This window comes from Molothrus aeneus, chromosome 1, assembly GCF_037042795.1.
Source record: "Molothrus aeneus isolate 106 chromosome 1, BPBGC_Maene_1.0, whole genome shotgun sequence".
Lineage (NCBI taxonomy): Eukaryota > Metazoa > Chordata > Aves > Passeriformes > Icteridae > Molothrus > Molothrus aeneus.
In genome coordinates this window covers 6994641-7017503 of record NC_089646.1, presented here as the reverse complement: position 1 = coordinate 7017503, position 22863 = coordinate 6994641, and the positions used below count along the sequence as shown (strand labels likewise).

General features: G+C 40.6%; 1 protein-coding gene across 1 annotated transcript in view; it reads left to right on the top strand.

Annotated features, from left to right (window-relative positions):
* Positions 1-22863, top strand: part of KMT2C (lysine methyltransferase 2C) — a 189633-nt gene that overhangs the window by 66650 nt on the left and 100120 nt on the right. The window contains exons 5-7 of the mRNA XM_066550958.1: positions 6794-7000; positions 11092-11231; positions 12819-12928. Coding sequence (XP_066407055.1) covers positions 6794-7000; positions 11092-11231; positions 12819-12928 — 457 coding nt within the window. The remainder of the gene's footprint in view (positions 1-6793; positions 7001-11091; positions 11232-12818; positions 12929-22863) is intronic.

Sequence of the window (22863 nt, the reverse complement as noted above, 5' to 3'; positions counted from 1 at the left end):
ATCCCTGCACCTCTGCTTATCTGGCTTAGATGAAGCTTTCTTGAAAAACTGCTGTTTAAAGCCAGCTTGCTAAATGGTAAATCTCAGTAATTTTCAGATAGTAAGAACCTACTCAGTATTTGTATGAAGTTCCCTCCAAGAGAGGTTGGCACCTCTGTGTGAGTTGGGTGTGGCTGGAAGTGCTCAAGGCCAGCCTTGGAGCAGCCTGTTGCAGTGGAAGGTGTCCCTGCCCTGGTAGGAGGGTTGGAACTGGATGATGTTTAAGGTCCCTCCAGCTCAAACCATTCTGTGTATTACGTTTTAATTACCAAGAGGGAGAATTTGGTTTACACAGACGATACTTTCTGGGCAGAGATGCATCCTGAAGGTTGAAGCTACAGGACTTCTTATTCCTTGACTTCTATCCCTCAGAGGTGAAGATAACTCTCAGAATTGCATGAATTGTTACTTTTCAGGTACAATCAGTTGCATTCTATCAGGGATTGTTATTTGAGAGAGCAAGTCAGTTCACGTGGACCTTAAGGAATTATCTAGAGGGCCTTGGATTAGACCTCTAAATTCCCTTTTTTTCAGCACTGGCATTCTGGTAACTCCTCTTGCATCTAGGGTATGTTAAACCCTAACTGAACTTTAAATACTTGTTTAAATTAAAGCTGACACAATTCATGGTGAATAAGAATGTATTTTCTACATTTCAAAATGTCAGCAAGATGTGTTGTTTTGGTTGTGTTTGGAGGGGAATGTTTTCTTTCTTTCAAATGAGAAGAGTATCATTAAGTTGATTATATGGCTGTAGAACTCCAACTGTGCTGGTTTGAAGAAATTGGAAAGCAGTTATTGTCTAATGCAGTTTAATTGCTTTGTATAAACTTTTAAAATTCTTCACTTGAAGTTCGTATGAACTCTCTCCCGCCTCCTTTTTTTTTCAAAGAATTATGCTGCATAAGTTAAGTACTTACTTCAACCCCAAATCACTATAATAGTATAATAGTGTCAAACAACTTCACAATTTCAAGTTGTTCTGTGATTCAGGTACCTATTGGAAGGAGATTGTGCATCAAACGCTTAAATACGGCTTTTAGCAGAGATTTTTTGCTTCTTTCTCTTTGTGGTGTCTCCATTTGCCCTTTCCATCCTTGTCTGTCCTCAGTATCTTAGTTCAGAAGGGTGATTTATTGGGTTGTTAATGCTGTATCAATGTAAAGCTGTTATGCCTCACCTAATGAGGTTTCTTCAGTAGTTTCCTTTCAAGCTTTGTTATTATTGAAGTCCAGATATTTACAGAATATTTAGATACTGCTGAAAAGCTTCATCTGAATCTGAATCTAAATAAACTTTACCTCTGTGAATATCTCACATATATTTGAACTCACACTGATGCAGACCCCCAGTATCATTTTAAGTCAGAAATGGGTTTTTTTTCTTGACTTAAAGTGCAGCTTGGAGGTATTGATTTAAATTTACATAAATGATACAGTGGTGGATCTTCACTAGGGAGAACACTCTACTCTTTAAATAACACAGCATAAAATGAGAGCAAAGGTATTTAGTGTATTAGCACAACTTGGCAGAGCTAAATAAATAGTAGGTCCCCTGTAGTGTTTCATTTAGCCTTTTAGCATATGTTAAAACTACTAACAGGGTTAGGTGGAAGAAGAATTCTCAAGGCCAGTGCTCATCAGTCTGCTTTGGTAATTAGTACAAATGATGCTCTGAAGTTCTGTTTTGCTCCCAAGTACTCCATTTCACTGTGATGAGCTTAGTTTTAATAGTGAAAAATAGATGCTAAAAACACTATAAATTTCTGTAACAAGTAGTGTGTGAAAAAGACATCCTGAAGGCATTTCCAGGCCCTTAAAAACAAATTCGTAGCAAAAGTCACATGATAATCCTCTCCATTTTCTTTTTCAACCCAAACCATGAATGAAAGAAATCTTGATGCTTTCCAAGTTGGATTTCTTTTTGACTTTAGTGCAATTGTTATCGTGGTAATTGGCAGTAGTGATCATCTGCAACTTAGTGTTTAATGTTGAGGAAGTGGTTATAGTGGATCTTACTGGAATTGCCATGCCTTGCATTTTCTCAAATATAATCCATTGTTTTTTCCTGTTTAAACCTGGTTTTAATGTGATTAATTGGAATAGGTAAATGCACAGCAAAACTCCTTTGGTAATACCATTCCCACAGTAGGCTGGGAGGGATTTCAGAAAAGTTACAAGGTGAGCATCCCTGGAGCTGAATCCAAGAGTTTGAATTTCTCCTGCTGTTGACAGTCTCCCCTTTATCTCTGTGTGATGCTGGGATTCCCCTGTGCAGGCTCTGCTGAAAGAAGGGCACCTTTAACTCCTCTCTGCAGAGCAGGCAGCTGCAGGATTTCCTTTAGCCTGCCACCCTCTCCATTGAGTACTGAAAGGATTGGGTAACTTCAGGCATCTCACTGACAGACATGCCCAGCATAGGCTCTTTGCTGTCTTGCTTGGAAGGAAGTTGCTCTGTGAGAATGGGGAAGGAGGATTTACTCCCCCAGCTGTGGGGCTGCGGGGGCATGGCAGTGCCCCAGATCACTGCAGCTTCTGGTGCTTTCTACCCATGTATGAAAAACAGGCAGGAGAGTGAGAGTGTGAGATACTGTTGAGGGTCACACAACCTCCCCTGGACACATCTGAAGATTTGCAGAAGCTGCATAGTGCTCACATGGGCACAAGTGCACATCTGCGAGATATGGGCCACAGCATAAACAAAACATGTTTGCATGAGCCAGTCTGCACATCTGCTTGTTATCAAGGAGCCTTGGCTGGCACAGGATTACCCAGTGCCATTTCCCAGCTCAGAAGGATCCAGGAGGGGGCTCTGCTTACTCCTACAGGTATTGGTAATCCTGATGCTAAGGCTTAATTCTGCTAAAAAATAATTTTGGAGGACTCTCAGTTTTACCTCATTTCTCTGACTGAATATTTGCAAGCAAACCAGATGTTTCTCCTCCTCTGGTTGTGATTTAATATTGTGCAATTAGTTGCCCAATACTGCATGTGTTGAAATGAAGTCGTTTCAATGGGAAAGTCTGAGTTTGAGGATGAGTCCTGATGCCTGTCATCAGTCAAGTAAAGGAAATAGTGACTGGTCTCCCTTCCTTCAGGATTAAGTGGCTGCAGGGCATTTTGTTATCCTTTGTCAGGATGTGGACAGGGGAGGATTATAGCACTTCAGATTCTTGTCAGAGGGTTGAGTAAATTCTGTGTAAGGAAGAGACACTGATGGGATGAAATAAGGACCTGTAGAAGAGAGTGGCTGTGAAAGAGTGATGGGATCAACATGTTTCTTGTTAGAAAGGGCATCCTTCAATCCAAGGAGGCAAGTCTGGATCTCCTCCCATGGCTCAATGGGAACAGACTTTAGCTTCAGACATTACTAGGTTTTCTGCCTCTTACTGCATCCCCAAAACCCAGCATGTCTGGTTCATTCTGAACACAGTTTTTCCTCAGTGTTGTGTATTGAAATTAATGTGCATTCAAATCTACAAAATCCCCTGGGATGAGGTGAGGGATAGGAGCACCTCCTGGTAATAAACCACCTCTGGATCTTTAAACTCTTACAAGAAAGTAGCATTTCTCATGGCAAAATACGTAATTTAAGTTGAAGTTACAGATAACGATGAACTTTCATTTTGAGTTGGAGCACCTCAGATATATCTTAAATGGAATACTGTTGAGCTGCTTTTTTTTTTTTTAGTAGTTTATAAAAAGATTTGTGACACATTGTCTCTTGCTTTTTATCCCATTTTGAATTATCCTGTTCTTAAAATATGTTAATTATGATAACAGATCTAGGGTTTGATCTTAAGATTTGCCAGTATCTCTATTTCGTTATCTTCAATATGAGAGCTCTTCTTGCATCACAGATTTAGATCCTCTAATTGCATATTGACATATGGAAAGTAGATTTGTAAGTACTTTCTGCAGTCCTCAGATGATAAGAAAAAATCTCTACCTTCTGCCCATACAGACATAACTTAAAATATTTACTGAGCACTTAAAGCTAAAAGGCTAACGTGATGGACTGGCCACTTTGCACAGCATGACAAGCCAGCAGCTGTGCCATGTCAGGGGGCACAGGAGCATGGCTCTCCTGCAGAGGGTCTCTCCAGCATCCCAGCAGAGGCAGGGAGTTCACTGCCACTGTGGCTGCCTGGCTCTGGGAGCAGTTGAAGCCCCTCTGCTTACCCCCCTGGAAAGTGTGAAACCTTTTTTTCCCCCTTTGTATAATCTCTCTCGTCTGTCTCAGCCCCACAATGTCCTGCCAGTGCTCTGGGCACGTTCTGCTGCTCCTGTCTTTAACTTCTGCACTGAGTGCTCACAACCTTCAGTGAAGGCTCCCCAGCCCCCTCCCCGTGGTGAGCACTCTGTTCAGCTGCGTTCCCAGCTCTGCTGAAGCAGGAGCAGTAGCACAAACCATATGATTCTTGACAGCTTCACAGCTGTCCACACCACGCTGCAGAGTAGCTGTGAAACTCACTGCTCCTGTTGTTTCACTCCACCCTGCCTGCAGAATGCTGGAAGTTGTGATACTGGAGCTGCTTTACAGGCTCCAGAAATACCAGCTTTACTCCTGTATGCCTTTTCAAATAATACCACTTGAAAAGTTACTTTATTTTTTTCTTAATTACTGTTTCGTATTTCTCTTTTATAGATCTTAACATCATTGCATATTTGCTATGACTCCACTTTAAAGGACTTTGTTTATTTGTTTGTAATTATCTTCAAGTCTTTTAATGAGCAGTGATAGTCTGTCCTAACAGAATGTATGAATAATTATTTATTCCACTGTGGATAATCTTGTGTTTGTAACTGGTGTAATTTATATACCATGGCATTGCCTGTTTAAATCTCTTAAATCTCCTCCCAAGTCTCTCTAGTCTCAACCAGCATAAATAGCTTTGCTTTCCCAGCTTAGGAACTCTGCCTGTGAGGCCATATCAGGTTTCCCTGGCAGTCCAGTGGTTACAGTCACTGACAGACAAATAATAGTGTATTTGTTGCTCTATCACACTAAAAGCTAGCTATAAAATAGACATATGTACTGTTCAGTGTAACTTTTCACTGCTCTCACACTACCTTTATCCATCTTTTCTTTGAATTTTTTTGTCTTCAGATATCTTTTTCTAAAGATTTCCAGAACGTGTCAGACATTTGCCATCAGCTCCGGGGGTTGTGCTGGCTCATGCTGGTTGTGTGTTGAGGCACATCAGTGAGGGATGTGCAGCCAAGGCCATGAGATGAGGACAAATGTTTCCTAACAGTACCATAGGAAGGTGTAATTTCAGTACCATGAATGGGACTTAATTTATCTGCCCACCAACCTGCATGTTTCCAGTGGTCCATCTGCCTTAATGAGAGTGCAGTCCTATCTGTCTATATATATAAAAGTTTTTTGCTTCATTCTGGGCTTCATTTTGGGCTCATGAAACACTTCTGCCTTCCTTAGCATCTGACTGTCTGGTATTAGCAGTAGTAGTAGGCCAGGTCAGTTTTCTTTCTTCTGTTTCTTTTTTCCTATTGTTGCTCTATGGTGAGAGCAAAAGGAGGCATCCCAGAGTATGATAAACCAAATATCAGAGGCTGTGCTGGATTCTTGGGGTTTTCTGTTCTGATCTGGAACTTTCCTTTTCCACTTCCACTTCTTTCTGTTGCTGTTCTTGTCTCTCCAGGCTGAAAAGCACAGGAGGCTTTATTTTCCCCCCCAGAATTTAGTAAATATTTTACAGCAGTTTAGCCTTAAGGTTTTCTCTTCCTCCCACTTCACTTCTCTCCTCTCACTCACACAGCACAGACTGTCCCAAATCCAAATGTGCCACCTTGGAAATGCACTGAAATCTATTTAAATGGAATCCAGGCATAACCAAGCCTCTATCCAAGTGCCTGATTCCCTGAGGCATCTTTTTGGGGTCTTTGGGGCATAAATACGAAGCAAACAGAATTGCTCATTTAAGCATTAAAAAAAAAAAGTGTTAAATGGCCTTCCTTTAATGCAAACTGCATTAGTTGCAGAAGTTCACATTTTAAGTTTGTGGGTATGTTTATTATAGAAATATTTTTCAGTAGCTTCCATATGATGTGACACAAGGAGTGCTGTCAGAGCTGTCATTTCAATCCTGTCGCTGTGTTGTGCATGTTAAAACATAATTGCAAATGGTACAGGGTATTGCAGCGGTCACGGTTCTGTAAATATAAAATTCCTCCAGTAAAACTTTTAGACATCATTTTGTTTTTAAATACTGAAGTAAATGAGGATGGTTGCATTTGTGCATGTGGTGTGCTCTGGCACGTGTGTCTGTAGCCATTGCTGTGGTTTTCTCGTTATTCCATTTTTCTCCATGTTAGTAAACCTTTTAGTCTATAGTATTTACACATTGGGTTACACATGAGCTGTGTGTGCTTCCAGAAAGGTGTGTGTGTTGTAATGTTCTATGTGTTCTGTAACATTGTGATGCCTTTTAGCAAGTATGTGTCTAGACACACAGAATTTTGGAAATTTTAATCATTTGAATATAACATGGACATTTTTTTGTTTGCTTCCTTAATCAGGCAGTTTTGTGAACAGAAAAAAGTTCTTTTAATGTAACTGTTAATTAGCTAGAGAAAGTGTTTCTGAATGCTGAATTCTGATACCTGACAGCACATTGGAGCTTTTATTGTCTTGTTATAAAGGGTTAAATTAGCATGAAATTTGCTCTTTGATGGGGTATCCTCTGCTGGTTTTCTCCCCAATAAAGCAGTAATGATCTTCCTTTTTACAGCGAACAACTCTGCGCCTTTTGTTACTGTGGAGAACGGAGCTCATTAGGACAAGGAGATTTAAAACAATTTGGTCCCACTCCTGGGTATGTTATCCCATGGAAAAACCAGCCTTTAAATAAGAGTGAAGCCAGTGACAGCACCGATGGAGCCTGTGAGAGAACTCCAAGGCAAAACTCAGTGCTGCGCAAACAGAGAGGCCAGAAGAAGTAAGTCTGTCCTAAAAGAAATATGTAGATTTTTTTTTTTTTTAAATTTTGCATGAAATTCAGGAATAATCTTTACTGGTTCTGTACTGCAGTAGGCAAGTAATTTGTATTTGTGTAAATACGGGGTTATTAAAATATTAAAAATTGTTTGTATTAAAATATTAAATTGTATTAAAATTAAAAACAGAGAGGCCAGAAGAAGTAAGTCTGTCCTAAAATAAATACATAGATTTTTTATTTTGCATGAAATTCGGGAAGGATCTTTACTGATTCTGTACTACAATAGGCAGCTAACTTGTATTTGTGTAAATACGAGGTTTTAATACTAAAAATGTTTGTAAGGAAAATTAGTATATACAAAAACCTAACTAAAAATGGAACCCCAGAGCAACCAACACATGAGGGGTAAAGCAGTGGCTGTCTCTTCTGGTTTTTAAAAAAGGGTTTGTTTCTTCCCCAAGTGAGAATCTTCACTCTGGAAGAACACAGATAAGAGACATAGCTACTGTAAAGCACAAATCTGCTTGTGATGCTGAAGGAAAAGTACACATGAAGGGTGGAAGAGGATGGACTTTTGACACTTGATGTCTTGTGTAGCCTGGAATAAAGGGCAGCCTCTGCCCATTAGAGCCTTTCCTCTTGCCATCCAGCACTGACTCTCACCCTGGTGCCAGTGCTGTCCGGGCACACAGCAGTGGTTCCTGCCCTGCAGGAGTGGGGTTTGCTGGCAGCTCTCCCAGACAGGGGCGTTTGGTCATGGTCCCCCGGCCTCTCAGTGATTGTGAGAGATGGCAGGGGCGTACCTGGCCCTGCAGTGGAGGTTGCTCAGTACATGGTGTGTAATCGCTGCCGAGGGCACTGGGATGGGACTGATCAGAGCCACATCTTTGTGGGTGTGGGGGTCCTGTCACTGGGGCCTTGTGTTGACTTGGGTTCATTCAGGGTTGGTGGTGAATGTGGGATCACTCAGCGCTCTCTGCGTGACAGAGGGGCTGCAACCCTGGAGAAACATGAAGGGTTGCAGTGGCAATGTAGGGCTACAGGGCATGGCTACGGGATGGGCCGAGTGGGGTTGAGGGTGGTGGGGGACTGTGGGTGGTGAGGGGCTGTGGGCAGTGAGGGGCTGAGGGCGGTGAGGGGCTGAGGGCGGTGAGGGGCTGAGGGTGGTGAGGGGCCACAGGCAGTGGGGAGTTGAGGGTGGTGAGGGGCTGTGGGCAGTGAGGGGCTGTGGGCAGTGAGGGGTTGAGGGTGGTGAGGGGTTGAGGGTGGTGAGGGGTTGAGGGTGGTGAGGGGTTGACGGTGGTGAGGGGCCACAGGCAGTGGGGAGTTGAGGGCAGTGAGGGGCCATGGGCAGTGAGGGGCTGTGGGTGGTGAGGGGTTGAGGGCGGTGAGGGGCCACAGGTAGTGAGGAGTTGAGGGTGGTGAGGGGCCACAGGCCCTGTGATCCAGGAGTTGAGGGTGGTGAGGGGCTGTGGGTGGTGGGGGTGGAGGGCGATGCTGGTGGTGTGTGGCATGGTGCAGGGTTGAGGACAGGACAGGATCAAGGGTGGTATGGGTGATGTGGGGTTGAGGACGGTGTGGGGCAGAGGACAAGGCAGTGATGGTGATGCATGACGCTGATGTGGAGCTGCAGGCAGGGCAGCAATGAGGAGTCGAGGGTGGGATGGTGATTTGGGACCGCAGGTGGTGTGGGGCAGTGGTGATGTGTGGGGCAGGGATGCGGGGTTGAGGGTGGGGCTGTGATCCAGGGCAGTGGTGATGTGGGGCAGGGATGTGGGATTGAGGGTGGGGCTGTGATCTGGGGCAGGGATGTGGGGTTGAGGGCAGGGCTATGATCCAGGACAGTGGTGATGTGGGGCAGGGATGTGGGGTTGAGGGTGGGGCTGTGATCCAGGGCAGTGGTGATGTGGGGCAGGGATGCGGGGTTGAGGGTGGGCTCTGATCCAGGGCAGTGGTGATGTGGGGCAGGGATGCGGGGCTGTGATCCAGGGCAGTGGTGATATGGGGCAGGGATGCGGGGCTGTGATCCAGGGCAGTGGTGATGTGGGGCAGGGATGCGGGGTTGAGGGCGGGGCTGTGATCCAGGGCAGTGGTGATGTGGGGCAGGGATGCAGGGTTGAGGGCGGGGCTGTGATCCAGGGCAGTGGTGATGTGGGGCAGGGATGCAGGGTTGAGGGCGGGGCTGTGATCCAGGGCAGTGGTGATGTGGGGCAGGGATGCAGGGTTGAGGGTGGGCTGATGATGCAGAGCCATGGGCAGTGTGTGGCACAAACCAGGCATTGGGGGATTGGCTCTGGGCTGGCCAGGGAGGGAACAATGAGGGAGGTGGCTGCCGGCTGTACCAAACTCCCCAGTCAGACCTGCCTGTGGCTGTGCTGCTGCTGCTGCAGAAGCTGCTCAGAGTGTTCCACACTGACTGAGTTTGCTTGGGTGCACGTTGTATGTTTTTGCCATCATGTTGGTGGTGGAAAAGTGCACGTTGTGTAATGCTGATACAGAAAAGTGGCTTTTCTTAAAGCTAATAAAAGTAACACCCTCGCCTCAGGCTGTATTCTATAGGTATATGAAATATTTTCAGAAAAGTCTATAGAAAGGGCGAGATTGCAGAGTAAATTGAGAAGTTCTGGGAACGGATTGATCTTGTGAGAAAGCTTTTTTATATAGAAAAATGCCTTATCAGTGGAGATATATTTTTTCTTAAAGACCCTTTAAGCTTTGGTGTTGTGAGTAGCAGTTTGGTGTTGAAGGAGGCTCTGTTGTCAGGGGGTGAAGCACTGGCCCAGGCTGTGGATGATGGAGCATCCACTACAGAGTTGTGATTGTTGCATCCCTGGCAGTGTCCAAGGCCAGATTGGACAGGGCTTGGAGGAACATCTGGGATAGTGGATTGTGTCCCTGCCCATTGTAGGAGGGTTGGAATGGATCTCATTCCAGCCCAAACCATTCTGTAATTGCAATGGACATAAATGGTGTTCAGGAACCAGTTTTGTCAAACAGAACATAGTGCTTTGTTAAGGAGGTTTTTTATGTTGATAGTGTCAGCATTTATAGGTTTTGGGGTAGATTTTTTTTTTTTAATTATGCAGATCATGAAGATACCATGTAATAATGGCAAACTTAAAAGATTTCTTGGGTGATGCAAGAGAGATGTTGCTCTCTTCCCCATAAACTAAGGGGTTTTAAAATGTATTTATGAATGTAATGGCTGAAGTAAAGCATGGTTTTCAGGAAAGCAGAGTTATCACAGGTTAAAATTCCACTGGTTACTGTATCTACTGACAAATGCATACAATTGAGTTATTAATAGCAGAGAGTAATCAAGTTCAAAGAGCCTTAGTGGAAAATGCAGCACCACCTTTCCTACCAATTGTTGAGGCATCAGTGATCAGGTCTCTTATCAGTAGGCCTAAATGCACACCCTTAGATGTCCAAGATATTCTTTAGCCTGCAGGAAATAATGGCAGAATTATCGCTTCTATTTTTTTTTTTAAATGCAGTAATCTGAGTTGTGTGAATTGTTTTCTGATGAGATTAGAATTTGGGGAACAAATCAATAAGGTTATAAACTAATACAATATAGTTGTTTTTATATCACTGCATTTTTTAATCTCCCCCCCTCCTTTCCTCCAGCTCAACCCCACCTTTTATTTTTTTTTGCCATCTGATGGCATTGTATAAACATGTTTATTTCCAAACAGATTTTGAGGTCCTGGTCTTTTTTCTACCTTCTCCTCATAGCTGTAGTATTTTCCATAGGCACCTCACCTCTGGATGTTATTACCTCATTTTCAGTTCCAAGGGTTGGGCAAATTTTAATATCAAACAGAATCAAACTTAAAGAAGCATGTGTGTCCTGAAGAACTGGAAGAGAGAAGCAGGCTTGTTTACTGAATAGCAGCTTTAAGTGGAAAATGTTAGTGGGGAAAGTGTTGGGATAAAATGTAAGGAAGACTTGTTCATGTTGATTTATATTTTATCATATTAGGAAAAAATTGTACTCACAAGCCCTGAGTTTTGGATTTGTGAGTATCTGGCTAATTGAACAAAGAATGTGGTCACTTCTGAGTTTGTTCTTCTGCTCCCTGCTCCAGATCTCGATCGAGTATAGCACCGTGTACAAGTGTAAGCACCCAAACTGCTTCTGACGATCAGGTTGTCAAATTCTGGGATGAACTCAGTTTAGTTGGCTTACCAGATGACATTGATGTTCAAGCCTTATTTGAGCCAACAGGTAAGATCCATTCTTCTCCATCCTTTTTCTCCCTGTCCAGTAGCAGTACAGTAGCCACAGTGACATGAGTGAAGTTTTGCAGCTGTTGGTTTTTGGTGCTGTGGTGTTTGCCAAGTCTCTGATGGTGCTTTGGTAGCTTTTGCCTGTGTCAGGTTTTGTTTTTGTAGTCTTCCCTCCAGAAAAGAGAATCCTCAGCTTTGTGGGGGAAGTGTTTGTAATCTGCTGCTGAGCTGGTGTTCAGGTAGTGATACCTTCAGTACCATGGTTCTGTTTTGGGGAGAAAAGGGAAAAGAAATGAGGCACAGATTAATATAATTCTCAAAAACGTTAGTCCTCTGATGTTACCTGATCTCCTGCAGCAAATTTTACTGGAAACAATGGAATAGAGGATTTAGAAGAGCAGTAGAGGTATAACGCACATGCACGTTTCCAGAATCTGCAAGCTTTCTGCCATAAAAATGCCTGGTTTATCACCTGCTTTTTAAATTTCAATCAAACTTTTCTAGTAATTAAGTTATTAATTACTTCTTCAGACGGCATCTGTATCCAAATGCTGTGATGCCAGTAGTCCATTCACATATTTTACTCCAAAAAATGGAAATACATTTACACTATCATAAAAATGTCACTCTTTCATGAGTGTGGAAACTTATTTCAAGGTCCAGTTAAAAACAACAAAAAAAAAATCCAGTGGTTTTGTTTAAATAGTTTTACTATAGTGGGTGTAGATGGGTGGGTGTAGATTTAGCAATCTACATTTTTAAAGTTGCTGTTATTTGTAAATGACTCTTCCCAAACCCATATAGAGATTTTTGGGATTTTTTTTTGTAGCTTGAATTATTAAATTGGCTGATACATAAGTTCAACAGTTAGTGTAAACCATCATTTCTAATTCCTGTATAAAGCAGTAAGAGTATTCCTTTGGAAGTATACATCATTTGCATTATTTTTCACAGAATTGAATTAATAAAAAACTTCCTGTAAGAGTTACTTGTTGAATTGTACAAATTATGATTTTTTTTGTTAAGTAGATGTATCTCTATACTGTTTGTTGTATTGACCATTTTCTCAGTCTTTTATATGAATATCTGTTCATGTTGTATTTTGAGCTTTTAAACATTTTGTGTAGACTTACAAAGTACCATACTAGCATGTTCTACATGAACATACAGGTCTCCAGTCCTTGGGAATAATAAATTGAGAGTACAGACCTAGGGAAATGTTATCTGCAGTGAAATATAAGGTGAGATGGAACTGTGTGTGTGTTACACAAGCATTGAATGTAGAATCAAAGTCAGAGAATGCTGTGCACCCCAGTGCTATGATTACAAGTTTAGGCACTTGAAAATTATAAACACAGAAAAGGTGTGTTGTATATAAAAGAAAACTGCAGTGTCTGATAGTAACTGCAGTATATTCAGTGTATGATAAGATGGCTTTTCAATGTCACAACGAGAAAAAACAGGGGGAGAAGACCTCTCTGTTACTTGTGGCAAGTACTGACTGCCAGAAGGGAGTCCATGCTTGGAGGAAGTGCCTGCCAGAGCTGTCCAACCCCGGCCCTTTGTCCCTCTCTGTGCACACCAGGTCACTGCTGGGCTCATCACCGCTGCGCCGAGTGGTCTGTGGGAGCCTGCCCGACTGAAGAGCAGCTAGCGCTGAACGTGGACAAAGCTGTTGTCTCAGGGAGCACAGAAGTGAGTAAAAAACACTTGAATGCTCAAATCTCTAACAAAACTGTGTTGGTAGGGTTGATAAAAAAAAACAGTGCAATACAATGTGTGGCTAAAAATACCCATGTATGGATCTCTGAGCTCTCATTTATAGTAAGGTTTCCTTGCGCAGATCCTGGTGCTAAAAACTTCCATTGCGATTTATTAAAAAGTTTTATGGAGTTGCACTGAAAATAGCATTAATTAGTTTTGAATTATTTCCTAGAATGTAGGAAGAGCCAGGCTGACCAAAACAAATTAGAGACAAAAGAAAAGTTGAGTTCAATTAGCAAATTCTCTGGTAGGTAGAGGTCATATTTATTGTTCCAGTTTATATCCTGAAATTATATGACGCAAATACAGTAAAAAAAATTCTCAATTACTTTCAGGCCAGTTTCAAAAAGCAGGTTAGTACAAAAAAGCCAGTATTTGCTATGAAAACTTGCCTTGATACTCTAAATACCCATTGAAATACACAGATGAATATTTCATCTTTTAAATTGAAGTGGTAATGTCTTTGGAAAAGTAAGTACCTTTGAAAAGGATGAACTTGTTCTGGTGTCATATTCTGGTACCGTTTTGAAATCTTGAAGATGTATTTCACATTGGTTTTGACACATGTAGCTATATTTTTGGTCATATTTAATAATGCCTAAGAGGGTTTTTTAATAATTGTATTATTTTTTATATTAAATCAGACATGCTATCAACAAATATTTGTAATTTTTGGTGTTTTTCCCAGGGTTATGCATAGGCCTTTTTTCACTTGAGTCTTCTTGCTTTTCATCCATTATAATAAAAAAAAAAAAATTGGCATGAGATACCAGTAGATGTTCTCCATCATTTGGACTAAAAAGATGCTTTACATCAGTCTTTCAATACAAGGATAGAATACAGCATTTTTTGTACCTTTTTCTATTCAAATTAAGTAAATGCTTTATTTTGAATAATTACTTCTGTGTTTCTGCTTTCAAAGTAAGACTATTGGAAGTGAGTGAACCTGACAGTATTAAGTTCTAGTTGAGCTTGAAAATGTTAAAATATTTTTGTGTATGTATAAAAAAACAATAGTAAGAATTGAAAGAATATTCAAAATTGAATACTTTTTTTTTTTTAGTCTTGCTGTTGAAAGTTTTTCCCCCCTTGTTTTTGGCTTGCAGTCATTTTGTGATCGGCTCATTCCTGTCTGTAGCCATTTCTTTTAACAGAAGTCCTGGCTGAGCTGTTAAAGTTTGGGTTTTGCTGTGTTGAATTTCATCCTGTTTCCGTTATTTCGTTATTTCTTTCTGTCCAGTACCTTGCTCCTTCCCTGTGCTCAGGGTGATGGTGCCTCACCTTTATGTCATCAGCACCTTTGTAAGTTTTGCATAGGTGTTTACAATGGAATTATTTAACGACAGATTTTTTGAAGAATGAACATCTCTGGTGTTGCAGTTTCCGTTTCAGCTGTCTTTTCATGTCCTGTACTGGATCCTCCCTACTGATCTTTTCAAATTCTGCAAGTAATGTTTAGATCCCCCTGTTGCACATGTTTCATGGCAGTGCAGAGAGAGGAGAGGAGTTGAATTGAGTGCCATTCTGTGTATTTTCTATTCAGTCTTTGCTGAAGCCATTGAGGAACTTTTTTTTTGTGTAGTTGAGCTGTCAGCCAGCGAAGAATGACACTGATTTGGTTATTCTCTTTTATCCTTCTTGTGATATCCCCAGGGAGAGTTGAGTAAAGGCACAACTGTGATTCTAGAAGAATAGCTAGATGGAATTGGACTTCTTTATCCCGCTATCACACCAGGGATTTATTTGCCTTTTTATTTTATTTTTTCAAAAAATAAGGACCAAACTCTTCTGTAGTTCTCTGTTCCTGACTACAGAGGAGTGTAGTGATTGCTCAAGGAGTTTCTCTGGAACTGGCTTGGAGCCCAAGTGTTTGCTTGTGTCCAGGCTGTAATACTTGGTAATAATTCTTCCACTACTTTTTAACTTGTTATTAAGATTAAGAAGGCAGTAAAAAACATAAGGTCCTGGCTGTCCTCTGTGGTAGTGGAAAAGCTCATCTTCGTATGAGTTATTTTTAAAAAGTTTAGAATGAAAGGTAAATTAATTAATTCAAAGTTTGTGTTCGTGTTTGCAGCATCTTCTGCTTCTGTTTGTTTGGGCTTCTTTCTAATGGGATGTTCCTGCATTTTAAAAGAAGAGTTCTGTTCAGATGTTCTGAAATCTGTTGGCCATGCAAAGGCAACTATGTGCTCAGGGCATACAGAAAAATAGTTTAAATAAAACCAAGCTGTATGCTGTTTCCTCTGCTTGCCACCAAATTTGCTTTGGGTTTGTTGTTGTTTGCTTGGTAGGGGATTTCTGCCTTCTTGGAAGTCTTTTTGGCATGAGGAACTGGTTTGTGATGTGGTCTGCAGTGCTGCATCTTTCCTTTTCTGGGAAAGTACATTTTCTTTTCCCTCTGTTCATGTAAAAATGCATATTTGAAGTGTGACCAACTATTGATAATTCATTGGTTTAGGTCTTTTAGCTTTTGGAGAGCATTTTGAGCCTGTTCTTACCTTGAGGAACTCTTTAATTTGTAAGCTGCATTCATGTTTCTCATCAGTCAGGCTGCCTATTGTTTGCAAATCTGCTTTAACTGGATATGACAGTGTTTCTTATTACTCTGTTTACCAGTTGAGATGTCCATTTGGCTTCACTGAACTTGTGATTGCATTAGTAAAGCTTGTGTGGACATACTCCACTGACCTGTTCCAAAATACATATTTTTATCCATTCTGGTTTTATTCTAGGCCCTTCTTTGCTGAAGGTTTAAAACACAGCACTGCAGAGATCTCAGAATCTGTGAATGTCTCACAAAATACCCTGCTTAGCGTGTCTTTCTTCTCCAGCTCTTTTGATTTGCTCATTGTGAAGGCCTGGCAAAGGCACCTGACCAGCTTGTTTCATGTATTTGTGTCTAGACAGTGGTGGATTCTTTGTCTTTCTTTCAAAGTCTGGGCTTTGCCATTCTTTACTATTCATGAGTGCACAAACCTGCATCTGTGAGGTGTTTGAAATCCTGTGTGTCACCTTGGTTTGTGACAAGGGACAAAGAAGAGCTGGAATTCACAGTCAGATCTGTGGTGGAAGTGCCTCAGTTCATCTCATTGCTTGTCTTGCTTATCTCAGCAAGAGAGAGTCTTGGCTTTTCTCAGAACTGCTTTCTGAGTTGAGGAAGCCATAAGGAAGAACTGGTGATCTTGGTGACAAACCTAGTGCCAGGGCTTTTCTCAGGATGATCCTAAGAATTCACCTGATTATCCTGGTACAGTGTGTAAGGTAGAGCTTCAACATCCCAGTGTGGCAGTGCCTTCCCCCCACTACTTCAATAGGATTTCATGGCATTTGGGAGTCAACTTTGTTTCAAGGTTTGAAAGAAAGCAACTCCTCAAAATACCAGTGGGGGAGAGAAAAGTTCCAGTGATTTGCTTGATCCAAAACTTAACTCAATTTTTCTTATCATTCATAAGATAAGAATGTACTGTTTTGCTCAGTATATAAGATTCACCATGGTGAAGAAGCTGTCATGTTGTCAGCTTCAGCAAGATGGACTTTACTGGTGTTTCTACAGATATTTAGTGTAAGATGCAAAACCAGTGTGAATCATAGACTTAATAAGACAAACTAAGCAAAAGAATCTGATCAAACAGAAATTAGAGTTTTTCCCCTGAAAAAAATACAATAGATGTGGACAAGTGGAGTTTACAGCTTTTTCTTGTATTTTTGGTTTCAGTCTTGCACTTTTGTAACTCTCCTGCTTTCTCATACTTGGAAATGTGAACTTAGATTATCATGTAAAATGTAGAGGCCTTTAAAGCATACATTTGTTCAGCTTTTAACAAGACTGGTTTCTTAAATAGTGGTTCCCAAAGTATTTTCAGGTATTTTTAAGTAATATTTCATCATTTTGATGTTTATTTTGCATGTGTTGGGTAGGTTGCTTTTGTTTGTCTGCAGTCAGCTGAGGAAAAATAAACTTTGCCAATTACCTGCCTTACATTGTTTAGCCATAGCTGCTCTGTATGCTACAGTCCCAAATAACGTGGACTGCTGTTTGTTCCCCAGTATGTAAATAGCTCAATTCAGGAAGTGACTGTGAGTAAATAATGTATTTAAAACACTTTTGAACACACTGAGCACAAGAGGGGAATGGAAGGGTAACTTTCCCAGCCAGCTTTCTCTTCTGATAAGATGTAGGAAGCAGTTTCCAAGTTTGAGAGAGTTTGTCAAGGACACAAAAGTCAAAGAGAACAGTGCTGGTGGAAATCAAGGAGGAGGTTCCTATCTGCTTGAAGGCTGAATTAGGAGAAACATGATAGTAATGGAAAGTCTATTTTAAATTCTTTGCTCAAGAGTTGATTCTAGTGTGATGCCTACAAAGCTAGATCAGAAATAAATAAATTGAGGGGAAAGATGGGGAACATGTTTACACATCTTTTAAAACTGTCCATATTTTGAATGTATCCTCCCTTTAATCTCAGTGCTCTTCTCATCTTGTTGAAAATTTTCCTTGTTTTTCATGGTGTGTGTGTTTTATTTGTGCTGCTTCAAGTTGAAAACCAGTTTGGCTAAAATGATACTTCCTTTTGTTGTTCCTTGTATGTAAGAGTATCAACATCCTCATGTACTGGGGAGGACTGTGCCCATTTAACCTCAGCAGTTTTTCATTTGGTTTTACTTTTTGTTGAGAAAAACTGTGTGAGGAATGGCTTAGATGACAATGCTGAATGTAGGGATGGTGTTGGCTTTGTGTATGTCACAACCCAGCTGAACAGAGCATGGAATGGTGTGGGGTTTTTTCTAGATAGAGTGAAGGATTTACAGTTCTTTGATGCTTTAAAAGCTCCTTTCTTCCTTTTTCATTGTTGGAAGAATGACTAATTCTTAAATCCAGAGAAAAATGCAGGAAGAGAATGTAATATATTCTAATTTATGCCATTTCTAGGTAGTGTCCTCTGCATTTGCCCATTTTTCAAGGATGAGCTTTGTAACATGAAAACTAAATGAGCACCTCTGGGATTCAGAAGTTCCTTTCTCACCCCTTGAGTTTTTTATGGTGTTTTTGCACACAGCAGGCACTTGGCTTCTCCTCATTTCCCTTCACTACAGCTTGGGAGGGACTACCTGGCTGCTCTTGGGAGTGGCTTCTGATTTTATCTTATTGAGGTTATTTTTCCTGTATTTGCTTTTGTCCTGCAACTGAGGAAGTACTGCAGGAAGTTTTCTTCCAAAATAAAACATATACTTTTTTTTTTTTTTAATGGGTTGCTGTCTCTTAGAGAACTCCAGCACAGAAAGTGCTGGAGAAAGACTGGAGAAATAGTGACATACATGCCACCAAGAAGACACTAGCATGTGCTTTTGGTCAGTTTGGTAGTTTCATTCAGTTCCTGGCATGTTTTAGACATACTGTAAAAGTTCAGCAATGAGGGTCCTGGACTATTCAAGTTTTCCAAGAATTTTTCTGTTGTTATTTGGAGTTTCTCTAGAGATCTGGAGCCATTTCCTTGCTGATGAGGATAAGCATTGTTTTTAAAGGACCTTGCTGACTGAGGGTACAACTTTAGGGATAGTTTAACACTGTAAATTATCTTCAGTGATTTACTCTGTTTCATAATGATTTGGGTTTTGGTCACTTAAAGCCAGATCCTTGTTGTCTTGAAGAATGTGAATTGTTCTTAGAGCTTGCAAATGACATCAGAAAGCCTGTGTCAATTGTTTTATAGCTGTATTTCCCAAGTTCTGGAAAGCAGCTGTGGTATCTTGAAATTATCATAGTTAGCTCTGATTTACATGTATAATTCTTCTGGAACACCTTAAATAATGTCAGTACAACTTTGGTAAATCTGTTCAGGTTACAGAGCTGCCATGGGACCTCTGTGTGTTCAGATTTTTTGCAGGTCCAGCAGTTTGAGAACAGATATTTGATACTTGGTAAGATCTACAGCTTAGTTCTTCTTCTCATTGTCAAGTGAACAGTGATTAAAGTGTTCTTTCATTTGAACCAAGAGAAGCTTTACCATAACATGAGTGTTGCTCGTGTGAGGTCACAGAATCAGAGAACGATTTGGCTTGGAAGGGACATTAAAGATCACCCAGTTCCACCTCCCCTTCCAGCCAGGAAGGTTGCTCAAAGCTCCATGGCTTCAAACAGAAAGAGAGTGGGTTTAGACTGGGTTTAGAGTGGAAGCAGTTATTTCCTGTGAGGGGAGTGAGAGTTGGGACAAGTTGCCCAGAGAAGTTGGGGCTGCCCCATCCCTGGAAGTGTTCAAGGCTGGGTTTGGTGGAGCTTTGGCCAGCCTGGTCTGGTGGGAGGTGTTCCTGCACATGGCAGGGGGTTAGAGCTGGGTGATCTTTGGTGTCCCTTCTAACCCAAACCATTCTTTGACTCTGTGATTCTGTTTTTTCTTCTGCAGTGAAACATAGAACAGAAAAAATGTAAATTAAGTTCTGATAGAAGAGTTTTGTTACCTATCAAAACACGGCACCTTTGAAGCTACAGACTTAAGGACTCAGCTTTCAAAATACAGTTTCTGTTTCTCATGTTGTCTGATAGACCACATTTTCTAGAACAAAATAAAATACATTTTTCTAAATCCCTGCTGGTATTTAAGACAATGAAGTATTAGTTAAAACTGAGTAAATGCAAATTAAGAACTTAGAGATTCTTTCTTCTAGTACATTTTTGTAATTATGGCACCTAAATTATGGATACCTTGGGATATAATTAGACTCCATGCTTGTATCTGAATCTTTAGTGGTGTATTTAAAAGTTTGTGAGGATTACTGTAAACTACTCTGGTCTGTCTGAATAGTTATGGTCATAAAGTAAGAGGCAGTAACACACTGGAATTATGTGGCTGAAGTAAAGGCTAAGCATGTCTGATGATTGAAGGGGTCTGGAAATAATTTTAATTTTGAATTTTCCATTTATTGAGAAAAACTCCTTCATCTGTTTTCCTGGTGTTTCTGAGAATACTTTGATACTTGGATAGGTCCTCTCCCTCTCTGAGGGAGAGGTTGTTAGTAAGGGTTAATTGTTGCAATGTAATTGAGGTTTATTGAGTGAAGGGCTGGCCTGTTTTTTATTTCCCCCCACCATTTGTTTGATGGATTGATACTTCAGATTTGTACTGTGTGGTATGAGATACTCTGTTATCATTAAGTAACTTTTCAAGTCAGCCAGCCAGTGAAAAAAAATAAACACAAAGCTACAGTATTAAACTGAAAGTATTTAATTAAAAACTTATTTCTAAAATAATCTGAGCAATATTACGTTTTTCTGCAGCCAAATTTCATTTAAAATAAATACAGAATTTTTAAGTAGTTTTCCCATAATTAAAATTTTTATTATTGACATTCCAGTAAAGCCAGTACTATGCTTCAGCCTGTTAAGGTCTTTGGGATTTTTACAAGTGGAAAAGTTTATTAGGAATATGAAGAAATACTTATTCCAAGACTGTATGACACGTCCACTTTAGCGCTTTTTAAAATCAGCATCTCAAGAAACAAAAGATATTCCTTTCTTCAGATACACAAAACACTGATCTGTTTATGTGCTTATCTACTGTAGAGTATCAATATACCAAATATCAGTAAAGTGTTTGATTTAAAGCTTTTTCTGGGTATGGAGATTTTTTTAAGAGTTTTGTTTTGTGGGGTTTTTTGGGTGTTTTTTGTTGTTTGTTTGTTTGTTGTTTTTTTGTTTTGGTTTTTGTTTGTTTTTTGTTTGTTTGTTTGTTTATGGTGTTTGATTCTTACAAAGTGCAGATACTTAAATGTCACTTTGCAGTCTCTGTAGTAGTTCCTTGTTTGATAACCTGTCAGCAGTGTGATTCTGACCTGTTGCCTGGAAGAAGGAGCACATGGTCATGTGAAACTTGCTTAGCTGTTGTTATTTTTTTATATTGTCTTCATCATGTTTATTATATTTACAAGAGGAAGGCAGGCTTTAGTCTGTGAATCACAGTTTAGAGAAAAAATTGCCTTTTCAGATGAAGCAGAACAAAAGATGCACATCCTAAAACAAATTTTATTTTCAGATTTTTCTTTTGATGTGCTTTGTCACGAACCTTCTGTGAAATAACAGCTATTTTTTGTATCCCTACCTATTTGTTTCCAAGTATATGAAAAAAATACTGTGAATTTGTGTGCAGATTAGGTGGTACTGTCAGTGCACATTGGAACTCACTGCTTAGAGTAAAACTGTGTTTTGTTACTTATTTGGGCCACAAGAACCGAGTTCTGGAGCCTACCCTTGCCAGGGACAATGGCCAGTGCATGGATTCCAATATATATGTTTTAGATTTAAATAATAAACTTCTTTTCACCGTGAGCCAGGATTTTTCATAAACTATCACTTCTTCCCTGATACCATTTCTCTTGTTTCCATTGCTCTGTGTCCCCTACAGTTTTGTACATCTGAAGAGAAGCACGGTGACATTTCTGGCAGGTGAATCTACCTAAATGATCTTTCCCTTTATAGCTGCATTTGTGGATAACAGCAGCAAACAAGAAAGGAATACTTGAATTACTTAGACAGCACTAAGTGTCTTTCCTGAAGATGGTTTGTGATCTGAAGGGGGAAGTGTTTGATTTTGCAGCCTGATCCATTGTTTTTCTCTGCCAGAGCAGGGGTGCTGCTGCTGGGTTCCTGCTCTGGAGCCAGGAGAAGATTCCAGGGAGCTCTCCATGGGAGCACTCCCATGAGCGTCAAGTAGGAAAGCAGAGTCAGCTTAGAGTTTTCAGTGTGGGTTTTTTTTCAAGCTGAACGCTTTGAAAAAGGCACTTTTCTTGAACTCCAGATGTCAGATAGGTGGGTACCAGAATTGGGAGAGAGATTGTGGCTACAGAAACACTTCTGAGAGGGTTTTGGTGCTGAATAAGTGATAGATAAGCACAGAGGGCAGGCCAAGGTGTAGGAACCAGACAGAATGGACTGGAGCATAGAAACAGGCTGAGAAACTGCAACAGCCCAGGAGTGAAAGCTGAAGAGCCTTGCTGAGAAACATGAAAGGGCCTGTGTTCCTGGAGGAATTTCCAGTGCAGGTTTCCTTTATTCACTAACATTCACTGAGATAATTTACTGGAGGCTCTGAAGTGAAATTGTTCAGTGTGTGTTCCAAACTGCTGAAGTGTGTTTCACAAAGACCTTTTCTTCCTTTTGCATGACTTGGGTAGAAAACACTTTTTTTCATAATGCATCGAAAGAAATCCTCTTTTTTTTCTTCTCCCCCCCACTTCCCTTGATGTATTTCATAAATGTCACTGTGGAGCATTAAGGCAATGACATAGCAGTTCACTAACATTCCATTGCAGGATTTTAGGTTCTGAGGGGAAGGGTTATCTGTTAAAACCAGAGACAATCTGAATTCTGAAGAGCAAAGAAAACCCACTAAAGGAAAATCACACTGCTCAAATCACACTGTCTCTCAACCTTTTTTCTTGGTAATGTGTCATTTTGCTGGTGGGACTGACCCATTTTGGGGCTTTGCTGTAGAAAATGAGAATGCAGATACTTGGGCCCTCCCTTTCTCCTGTCTTTCTGTGCTCAGCAACAATGGCATAGTCCTTCAATGTCTAAAAAAGTGAGAAAATGTCAGTGGAATGCTCCCAAACTCTGAATGTGGAACAAGGAAATAAAATCTCGTTTTAAAATGTATGAAAAATATTAAGAAACTTATTTAAATTATTACGCCATTAATATTTTCAGCAAATAAGAAAACTGGAGCTCTGTATATATTTAAAAAGTCAGGAAACCATACCCATCTCTTAACCAGCATGCCAGCAGTAAGTTTATAAAAATTTACACAAGGAAGTGTGGCAGTACCACCAATCTCTTCACCTTTGTAGGTGTTTTAATGCAGCCCTCCTTTTCCAACCTT